Below are 11,930 nucleotides of genomic sequence, written 5' to 3'. Positions count from 1 at the left end.
GAGGAGAAGAAGAAGATCAGACAAAGGATGAAGCAGCTGAAGAGGAAGCAAAAGAAGAAGAGAAAGACAAAGCAGATGACAAAAACAATGAGAAAAACAAGGGTGAAAAGCCCCAGGGAACAGAGGAAGAAATGGAAAAGAAAGAGGATGAAGATAAGACGAAAAACGAAGAGAAAGCCGACGCATCAAACGATCAAGACAGCAAGACCAACGCAGAGGCAGCAGAGATGAACACTACCCAAGCAAGTAAAGATATGACAAAGGTAAGCTCTGCTGGTTTCAGTTTGTTTAAAATAGATCATATTAGAAATGCAGAAATTTTCCTTCAGTTACCAGATGCAATTATTTTGGTATTGATAAAGATATCATTATATGATTTAGAATTGAGAGGTAGGGTTTAAATGCTCAGCATTTAGGTAATGTAGGTGACACAAGCAATGGAATTTGAGTTTTGAGACCAATTTATTTTTCTCTTGGTTTTGTTAGTTATCAATGTGAACTTAGATTTTAGAGGAATTTGAAAGAATAAGTCTTATCTCAAGTGTCATATGCTGTCTTCATTCATAATTGACTTGTGAAGATAACAGTGCGCAATGTTTCCACCAGCAAAAGCCAAAGGAAGACGCAGGAGCTCAGCCCGAGCTGGACGAAGACGAGAAGCAGGAAGAGCACGGCCAGACGGGAGAGCAAACGGAAGACCAGGAAGGTGTGGGTGAGTCGGAGAGTCGCACGCGCGAGGAAGCCCACGAAGGAGATAACTCTGCTTTGGTCACCGAAGATGCGGCCAACGATAACACCGATATGGAGAAGCCCCGTCGACCAGGAGAGACGGACGATGATCGAACGCTAGGTTGGTCAATCCATATGGTATAGCAGTTCATTTCATGGAATAGGAATGCTTTAATTCTGCAATGTGTTTTAGATAAAATGCGTGTTTTGGATTCACAGATTTTACGTATAATTCTGTATTATATTTTAATTAGATAGCATGTTCTGTATTCTTGTATGTTTTACCGTTATAACAGGGGACGAAGAAAACAAAGCGCAACAAGGTCTCATGTCAGTGAACCCAAGACGGCGAAACGACCAACGCCAAAACCAAGAAGAACAGGTAAGGCTGGGAATTCCTGTCATAATAAAGAGCCAATTTTTTGCCAAGGTTAAGAAGAACATACAGAATTGTAAGTTGTTTTGTAAGATTAGAATTCAGTTACATGATGGTCATTTTGATGAGTCTGTGGTTATGACGATGGGTGTGTGTATTTGTTGAATGTATCTCATTCATGCTCACGTTTTTCTTAGTGCCTAATAGGATTAATGTGAAAGGAAAATCTTCCTACTCTTATATTAATCCTTGGTTTAATAGTGTTTGCTATCATTTCTCATTACTTCCCAATTTTATCCTACAGGAGGAAAAGAAGTCCAGCAAAGAGTACGAGCACATAAACAAGGCCCAGAGCCATTTCGACAAGCAGGTCGTGGATGCCGGGACACAGGAGCAGGCCCAGGAAGCCCCTGCCCCTGCCAACACGGAGGAGGACGAGGACAACAAAATGGACAACGAGGAGATGATGGATACTCCCATGGAGGTAGGGAGTCTTCATTTTTTTTTTTTTTTTTAGTGTAATGTTTTCAATATATGCCTTAATCTATGGAATTAACGGTATATTTCGCTTATTTTCTTGTCTGTTTTGTATTGTCTAAATGATATAGAGCAAAATAACTGATGAACATATTTAAAAAATGTAACTCTATTAATTTCTGAAGGTTGATGAGGACCTAGGCGAGGCTGAAGATGAAAAAGAAGCACTGGGACAAGACAAAGAAAGAAACGAAGGCAAGGACAGAGGTCAGTCGCAGCCTGACCCCCAGGGAGAAGATGCCAAGGTGGAAACGGAGGGAGAGATTATCCTTGCAGCCACTGTGGAGCGCGCGCCGGAGAGCTTCATTCACACTCTCTTAACAGACGGTAAGAATCAACTTCTGGATGGCAGTGCTCAAGCGACATGCGACTGTCATTGTAGATGCATGTAAATTGCTGATACGTACTTCTTTCATTAATTTTCTTTAGATACACATGAATTTCTGCTTTGTTCTAATTTTCTTCAAAGTGCATATGAATTTTCTGATACATACTTCTAATACTACTTTTCATTAGCAGCAACTGAATTTCTGATACGCACTTCTAATACTCCTTTTCTTTTAAATACATATGGATTTCAATACATCCAACTAATACCAGTTTTCCTTAGATACATCTGATATGTGCTTCTAATTCTACTTTTACCTTACAGAAAATGAATATGAAGAAGGAGAAGATGCATACACATTTAATGAGAATGAAGAAGAAACTAGACAGGACATCGAGACTGCTACTGCTGTACAGACCGAGGACAGTGATGCAGCTTGGATGAAGCACGAAGCCCGTGTGGCAAACATGGCATTGCAGTTGTGTGAGCAGTTGCGTCTCATTTTAGAACCAACACAGGCTGCTAGATTACGTGGAGACTACAGAACGGGAAAGAGATTGAACATGCGTAAAGTGATACCTTACATTGCTTCTCAGTTTAGGAAAGACAAGATCTGGCTTAGAAGAACGCAACCCAGCAAACGAACATATCAGATAATACTAGCAGTGGATGATTCCGAGTCCATGGCTGAAACACGAACAAGTACTTTAGCAACTGAGAGCGTGGCCTTGGTAACAAAGGCGCTCACACTCCTAGAATCCGGTGAAGTAGGTGTCCTCAGTTTTGGAGCTTCTACAAATGTCTTGCACCCATTAGGTGATACCTTCAGTGACGAGTCGGGAAGCCGTATTTTAGCCAACCTAACATTTGAACAGAAAATGACAAACTTTGGTAAACTCCTAGAGGATGCTGTGGCCATGTTCAAGGGAGTGAAGAGATACAGCTCCCATGGAAACCCAGACACCGCCCAGCTGCTTATCATCCTAAGCGATGGTCAGACTCATACCAGGGCAGAACAGGTCAAAGCTGCTGTTAGAAGAGCAAGATTAGAGAGGGTCTTCATAGTTTTCATTGTTCTTGATGCAAAAGATAGCCAGTATTCTTTCTACGATATCCTCGTGTATGAGGAAGGTGAGATGCGTCCGCTAGTGGAGACCTTCCCCTTCCCCTTCTTCTTGGTGGTGAGGGACCTGGAGACTCTGCCGCAAGCTTTGTCAACCGCACTTCGACAGTGGTTTGAGCTTGTTACAGCAGATGCCAAGCATTGATGTCTAATGTTTAGAGAAATATGATAGTGTGTTTATTTATGAAGAATTATTATTTTTGTTGAACTTTTGTAAATCTGTTACAATAAATGTAAAAGTTACAAATGAGTACGTAGGGATGTAAATGTTATAAATATTAGCGTAATCTATAAGAAATAAATTCTTATACAATGATTCAGTAGTGTATTATTGACCCCATTATAACTGTTTATATTGACTCCCATTTATTAGCGTAATCTATAAGAAATAAATTCTTATACAATGATTCAGTAGTGTATTATTGACCCCATTATAACTTTATATTGACTCCCATTTATTTTCAAGGTTCATACAAAGTTAGTCAGGGATTCCCCCCCCCCCCCCCATCCCTTGCTCTTGTTGTTGTGTGTGAGTGCGGGGGGGAGGGGGGGGGCTTAGGAGACGGGGACTGGGGACCAATGTGGTGGATTACCCCTGCCTTGGACCTCGCCTCTACTAATTTTGCATGGTCTTTGCTTCTCCTTTCCTTTTTTTATTCCCTTGTTCTGTTCACTTATCTTAATTGTTAAATTAATTTTGCTGTTTTCTCCACAGCCCTCGACTCAATTAATTTTGCATGGTCTTTTTTTCCCTCCTACTTTTTCGTTTCCATCCCTTTACCAACCCCTTCTACTCTCCACTTCCTAAGGTGTAAAAGCTGTGCTGAAAGGATGAAAAGTTGTCTTTGTGCCAGTCCTGAACGGCCTGAGGGAGCCATGGTCACGGTATTCCCCTGCTTTAGTTTTATAGCCCTTACCCCTCAAGGAGACACTAAGGGGTAGACTGTTTCTTTCCCCAACATACTCCAGGCTTACAATGGCCAACACTGAAGATGTACCATTATTAGGGGTAATGAGACTTGCGCCTTCATCAAATAGCCCCACTAATTCAAACACTCCCGATTCCCTGACCACAGGCTCTCCTTTAACCACGACTCCGAACACTAGAACTACTACCCCCTCCTCAATGCTTACTAGTACAGTATCCACCCTAATCAACACTCAACCCCCAGGAGACATTTCTACTCCCAACATGCTCAACTTCAACACCTCTACCCCCACAACCTTCTTCATCAACTACCTCATCCTCCCTTATTACTGCCTTACATCCTTATTGCCTACCTCTCCATAACACTACCTCCCTCAACACTACTCCCTCTTCCACACGCCTCCGTCCTTCTACTACCCCCATCTCTACAAAAACCTTAAATACTCTATTTAGCCCAGCCAAAAGGGACCGATTTTTCGTGATCCCTCCCACAGCTCCTTATTCTGGCAACACCTTTCTCTTCCAGCAATGTCTCCAAAAACAAGCAGGCAGTCTCTTTCCGTAGCCGACCCGACTGTTCCCGTCTCGTCACAGTAACCTGAAAACCAAGCTCAATCAACCCCCAATACTTGCACCGGAACTGTTTCTATCTCCACAGCAAATTGCCCTATCTATAACAAAAATTGGTCAGATTGTGGAGAAGACTTACTCTCACGGACTATGATGCGATATCAGTACAATGCTACTCCATCCCTCCCAGAGATCATCGTAAGAACCCCACTAACAGTGCCAAAATTACTTTCCGTAGACACGACCTTCCCTTTAATGTTTAAAACGATGGAGAATCAACCTCCTCCTCGTCAGTGCCAAAATTGTTGGCGTTTAGGACATCTTGCCAAACATTGCCGTTCCACAGCCAGATGACCGCTATGTGCCCAACCTGGCCATACTCGATCAAACTAATCTGCACAATCACGCACAGGAGCCAACTGTGGCGGCCCCCATAATGTATTTTATAGGGGCTGCCCCACCTACAAATTTGAGTCTGAGGTGGCAACTTTCAGATTCAGACAGTCGCTCACTCTGCCACTCCCCATATCTCCCAAGCTCCTACACCCTCCCCTAAACCTATCCCTCCTCCATCTAACCTCCCCCTCTTCTACCTCCTACATTCCCAAGTCAAATTATTTTGCTATCCTAAATCCTGACTCTCCAATCTCTACTACAGCCCCAACACATTCCCCTCTCCCTCCCCGCACTACCCGCAACAGACAGACTAAACGTTCCACCCACTCTTCCCCTACCACACAATCACCTCCACCTTCCTTTGCTCCTACTCTTCAGACACCAAGTCTTCTCTTCCCCCATCACAAGAAAACCTTTGTCTCACAAAACTCCCCAACCAACTCCATTACAGAAACTCGAGTCTCAAACTGACACTAAACCCCTCATCCACCTTCAAATTCCCCAACTCCCGCTCCCTCCACACTCAAAGTGACTGCCGATATCCATCCTTCTCCTACTCATATCCCTCCTGCACCCTATCCCCCTACCCCCTCCCAATACAGCCCCCCCCCCTACTCCAGCTCCACCTACATTAACCCTCCCGCCATCCCCTCTATCCCTTCCACTCCCTCCTGGATACACACGTGAAACCCTCATATCACAACAATTCCCTTCCCCAGACCCTCCAGCTCCTAATACCCCTCCTGATACAACATCACCTCCCCCCTCTCATTCCTTATCCCACCCTCTAGCTCCTTCCCCTTCAAATTCTCCAACACGTACTGCAACCGTTATTACTCATAAATCACAGACCCGAGCTTCGTCATATCCTTTCCTCTTATAACCCATCCATTATATGCCTATAAGAGACTTTTCTTACAGATCCTCCTATACCAATCCCCAATTATCATTTTGTCCCCTCCCCACACTCCCTTTATGTCTCGTCCATACTTATCAATCAGAAAACACCTTATGTCATACCTCCCTTTCAAACCACAGTCCCTTGCACAGTTATTCGCATCTTTCTTCGCCGCTTGATCACAGTGATTTCAGTCTACTTCTCCCCTTCCCACCCCATTGACTTTGTTTCTTTTGAAAATCTAATTTCCCAACTCCAACCACCTTTCCTCATAGTTAGTGATTATAACTGCCGCCACACTCTTTGGGGTGATTATATCACCAACTCCCGTGGCAGATTCCTAGAGCGCTTCCTCTCCACAGCTGACCTTATTATTCTTAATTCAGATCGCCCCACACACCTTGATACACGTACGCAATCTTTTTCATGCATAGACCTCTCTCTGCTTTTGATATCCTTCCATCCTCCCTCTCATACATTTCAGATATGATACAATGTTTCACAACTACAGTCCTAAGATCTGCCCATACAGCTATTCCTCGAACCTCAAGACCCTATACCTCCAAATGTGTTCCATGGTGGAATTCTGATTGCACTAAATCGCTTCGCTTAAAACGTGCAGCTTGGAACAGTTACCGCTACAAACGAGGTACCCCTAATCAACTCTCATCCCTTATCTCCTTTAAAAAAGTCTTCGTCGTACAATCCGGAATAGTAAAACAAATAGCCCTCCCGTTCTCTGTCCATTCTATCCCTCCATGGCTTATACCTTACCCCCATATTTGCTCCTCTGTTTTCCCTGACCCACCAAAATCAAATATTCCTCCTGCTGCCCTCGCCCATTTCCTTGACCATATCTCCAGTATTCATGTTTATACTGATGGCTCCAAAACCACCTCCGGTGCTGGTTTTGCAGTAATCTTCCCAACTCGTACTTTCAAATCCCCCTCCCTACTGAATCCAGTGTCCTTACTACATAACTTTATGCACTCCTGTTTGCCTTAAAACACATATACTTACTCCCCTCTTCCTCTTTCACAATTTTTACTGACTCTCATAAAGTCAATACACTCGACCAACCCCCTTGTTTGTAAGATCCAGAACTGGTTGTTCTACCTGTCCACACGCCATGAAACAATCATATTCTGCTGGGTGCCCAGCCATGTTGGAATCTTCGGCAATGAACAGGCAGATACTGTAGCACGCAACGCCGCTATGTCCAAATAATACCAACCACGTTTCTCACGTATCCCAGCCACGGATTATTACCCACACTTTAAGACCTTCTTGTATAATCGATGGAAATCTTTCTGGTCAAGTCTCCGCACTAATAAATTACATACTGTAAAACTATCAATCTCCTCCTGCAGCTCAGCTCCATTTCATCGGAATAGACGTTGGGAGACAGCTCTCGCCAGCTTACGCATTGGTCACACCCGTCTAACACACTCCTATCTGATGTCACATTCCGATCCACCCCTATGTTCCTTATGTAATGTTCCTCTTTCAGTTCCACACATTCTATTGTCATGCCCATGTTTTGATGCAGCCCGTACCTCTGCTTTCCCCCACCTATCCTCCCTTCACCGACCTCCCAACTTATCAGGCATCCTTACAGAATCTCACACTTTCTGCTTTGACAACCTGTTTTCCTTCCTCAAACGCATATACATCCTTCACTTGATTTAACCCCCTTACATTACCTTACCCGACCTTAACCCATTCACTCGTCAATTCCTTTGCCCAGCTTTGACAACTAATCACTAACTCAACCACCCTTCATTACCATTTACTACAGTGCTACATGACCTTAGATGTCTAGCACATTTATTTTGCTTTTAACCATTAACCATTAACCATTAACCGGGGGAGCTTTACTCCCAAACCTCACGCTATCACTATATTTTGAATATGCCGCTAATGACCTTTTCAGTAAATAAGTAAATAATCGAAAAAAAATAACATCAGCAAAGCACTTTGAAGCGGTGTCACAAACCCCTTCCAAAGAAGAACATTATTTTTGTACTGTTAATTTTAAGTGTTAGTTCGTGGTGCGGCGGCAGCTTTATTAATTTACCATCTACTAATGATTAGAAGTTCCAACAAATATAAATCAGTGAAGTTACACAAGAAAAAATCTGTCACGTAATTATGGTAATATTTTTTTCTAATTTCATATTTATGAAAAGCTGGCAATCAAATTAGATTATCTTGCCGCGAGCGAAGTGAATACACCCTTGCTATGACGTCACAAAACACACGCCAACCACCACTCAACAGCAAATCTAGAATATATTTTTACTTATGGTTTAGTAATTCATAAAATCCTAAAATTGATCTGGTGTTGTAATAAACTATTTGGCTATGTTATTGTATTTTAAAGTGTTTTATTTTTGAAAGAGTATTGATAACTAGTATATACTTAACAAAGAATGGAGTTCATATGCTTACATTAACTGGTCGTCAGAAATTTTAATGACTATCTACACTTTATTGCTAAAAGCTATTAATAGCCAGGTTTATTTCTATATCAATAACTTTATCATCCGTTACAACATGAACGTTGTCAGTGGAAAAAGCAAACAAACTGAAACAGTATATTTCACCAAAGAATAGGCAATTGAAATTTTGTTCACTGCCGAATTAAGACTATCATCACTCGTGACACGGTAAATCTATCAAATAAATTAATCAGGCGCATGGTTGGATAAGAAATAGGAAAAGAAATGCTTTGCGATGAAATAGCATTGTGAAATAGTAAATTCAATAGAGATACTGATAATATTAGGTTCTGTATGATCTATTCAGTGATCACAACAGTAATATGTGCTCACTTAGGCGATAACATCTAAATTTAGAAAAATCCAATCATGAGAGACAAGAAGAGAAAAATGCCTCAAGAGACCCTAAGTCATAAGATAACTCAAATACTATACCGTCCTTCTCATGTTAATATGCAAAAATAAATTAACAATAAAAGACGATATTACTTTCTAATATTTACAAGGTAAGTGGCACAGTAATTAACTTTGACGAGAACACAGAGTCCTCGCAATGGCTCCAACCTCGCGGAACTTTTGGGAAGAGTTGAGAAGCGAGTTATAACCAGTTATAACGAGTGTAAACGCACGTGGAGGATTAAGCAATCTCTACTGATGTCCCGCGTAGAAAAAAAAATGGTGTAATACAAGGAAGTCCAATGTGCTAGTGAGTAAATTTCACCCATATGGACCTGTCCCTTGCTGATACGAGATTGACATTACTCACTGGATTTTGGTTTATTGTTAAGTAAATGAAATGTGAACATGATTATTCAACTTTCATAAAATATCATGGGATAATGCAACTTCGACGTGTATATCGTATATGTAAACTTCAAAGAGTTCAGCAAAGTATGAAAGTATGAACTATGAATCTCAAAAACATTATATACGGGATAAGTGTCAAAATCACGCGCAAAAAATGCTTTATATAAAAACTCATTACAAAGTGCATACTTCTAAGGATTAACAAAGTCTGAATCTTCATTACACATACAAACACACGGGATAACATGACTACATCCTAGTTTATTCTAGCCATCTGTGTGGAGAAAAAAACAAAAAACAAAACACGTAATGGCCATTGCATTGTGCTCGTTTAGATTACGCGCTAGACTATTAGATTCTTCTTATAATTATTTCTCGGGACAAACTCTTAATATCATATATTAGTGCACATTGGGGCATAACCAAAGAGAAAAGCAATAGTAAATGAATGGCAACGAATAATCTCGGTAAATACGAAATAAGAGAGACACTGCACTGTAACCATTCCAAAAAATAGGAAACCTTGATTCCTTGAAAAATACCTGCTGGGCTGCTCTCGGTCGCCAACAATCATTCAGATGTTCACGTATGGCACATTGAAATCGCGTTTTCGAGTGATTGGAGTCCTCGGTCTATCGCGTTTTCGTTTGACTGGAGTTCTCAGTCTAGCGTCGCTTAGGAATTGCTCAAAAACCCAACGCTATTTTGCACGTTATTTTCAAAGAAACTGCTGTTCAATTTAGCACATTGAGATCTGTGAAGGTTATCAGGGTATGAGATTTGTACATTTTGACCATTGGTGTATAGGGCACTAGGGTGATATCAAGCAATAGAGAGTAGAAATGGAATGCAGGGATAGTATCCTTATATGAGGCCTTCGTGCAGCATATGAAACAAAGTTATTTTGGTAAAGGATGAACCCAATTTCTATTTTTCATTTTCATCTTTTTCTCCTTAGAAAGAGAGCACGGATGGATGCTACCTCTGCGATATCCACTTTGTCTCCCGAATGTGCAGGAGTAGCATGCAGATTTTCTCTGCTAGTATAGATTGCACATTTTCATGCAGCAAACATCATTTGAAAGATATAGATATAAGTAGTTTTATGGTAATCAGATGAAGTTCCATTAATTCAATTATATATAATTCTCTAGCTTTCCTATACAAGTTGATTGGTGCTCGTAGTATTTGCCTAAGCCAACCACAGCTCCCCAGTAGGCCACGTCTCATGATAACCGTTTCAGTCTCATTACCAGGAGGTAATATGGTATCCGAAAATCTCTCACCTACAGCTCTCCCCCAGGCACGGATAAATAGGAATTGAGAGAACTAAAGGTGGCAACACTCCCACCTGGTGGAGCCGTGCGTGGCGCAATTTTGTTGTGCATTTTCAAAGGGGATTGTGGAGGCGGCTTTTGCTGCGTCGAAGCCTTCCCTATGCGATCCCTTTCTCCAATGTGACACATCCACGGGCCGGCAACATCACCTCCAGGCCCTAATAAAACGGTATTTATCTCACAAGTAAGTAGTATGCCCGCGTACATGCAACACATGATTACCGCTTCCAATTCGTTATGTTTTAGCATATATATTTTTTTATTGTTTTATATAACTTTCCTACCCAAATAGGATGAAGCACATTTATTTTTTTCATTTTAAGATTTTTATATATGTATATACATAAAGATCACGGAGCCCATTTGAGTTCCTAAAGCACTATAATATTAAGTTTTATTTATCAATTTTATTTAAATTTAGTATCGGAAGTATTTTATGTTCTCGATCTTTTAAACATTTTATGGTTCCTTACAAAGTAAATTGATATATTATAATAGTTATTTTAATCCTATGCATATACCATGATTTTAACATTATGTTGAGACTTAAGATTTTTTCATTAATTTTAAAGAACCAAAGAAGCGGATTTTGCTAGTGATCTATCTTTCTCTTCCATTTTTATCGTTCCTGTTTTACTTTCGTTGTATTGTTTTATCGTTTGTTTTATTGAAAGTATTTCATGTTTCATCGTTTGTATTTTAATATGTTAAGTTTCTTTTTTGTATTATCGTTCATTTTACTGTTTGTTTCATTCGTGTTTGTATTTCCGTTTGTTTTTTCGCTTCATGTGTTTTACTGTCTGTTTGTCTTTTAACTTTTATCTGTGGTAAACTATCTACCTACATTGAAGGGTGATGGTTTATTTTTCTTTATTTTAATCAAGGTGGCTATCTGCTTTATTGCACTTACCAACGCTTACCAACCTTTATATCCTCGCACCAAACACATACACCACACACATACTACACTCACACCCTTTCCCGACACTTGTCTTCTACGCTTATCACTTCTTCCCCCATACACACTGGGTTCCCATACGTTAATAAAATGGGTGGTGACAGTGACTCCTCTTTACACATTTGCGAGGTATAATTGTATTTAGCTTTTGCTACAAGCCCTGCATCCGTGACAAGTTGATTCAAGGTACATTTAAGAAGGTAGCTCCACTTCCATTTAGCCTGTTGAACCCAAAAATGAAATTGACTTCTGATAACTATTCGTTATCATAAATAAAAGAGGGGAATTTTTGTTTTACTTCTGGTAATTATAATGATATCGAATAAATTATACTAATAATTATGTATCTAGCCATATCTGATATCCCAAACTGCACTCAAATTGGCTAGTGCGTCCTTTTATTTGACCCGGTTTATCTGTGCGATTTTTTATTTTAAGTGTT

General features: G+C 40.6%; 1 protein-coding gene across 1 annotated transcript in view; it reads left to right on the top strand.

Annotated features, from left to right (window-relative positions):
- The window catches only part of LOC125041885 (midasin-like), a 28,277-nt gene extending 24,867 nt beyond the window's left edge, over positions 1–3,410 (top strand). Inside the window, 6 exon segments of the mRNA XM_047637263.1 lie at positions 3–263; positions 607–850; positions 1,026–1,111; positions 1,410–1,589; positions 1,768–1,969; positions 2,295–3,410. Coding sequence (XP_047493219.1) covers positions 3–263; positions 607–850; positions 1,026–1,111; positions 1,410–1,589; positions 1,768–1,969; positions 2,295–3,238 — 1,917 coding nt within the window. The 3' untranslated portion in view covers positions 3,239–3,410.
- The last annotated feature ends 8,520 nt before the right edge of the window (positions 3,411–11,930 follow it).

The sequence above is a fragment of the Penaeus chinensis genome, chromosome 31, assembly GCF_019202785.1.
Source record: "Penaeus chinensis breed Huanghai No. 1 chromosome 31, ASM1920278v2, whole genome shotgun sequence".
Lineage (NCBI taxonomy): Eukaryota > Metazoa > Arthropoda > Malacostraca > Decapoda > Penaeidae > Penaeus > Penaeus chinensis.
Note: the sequence above shows the minus strand (reverse complement) of the source record. Positions and strands in the feature narration are given on the sequence as shown.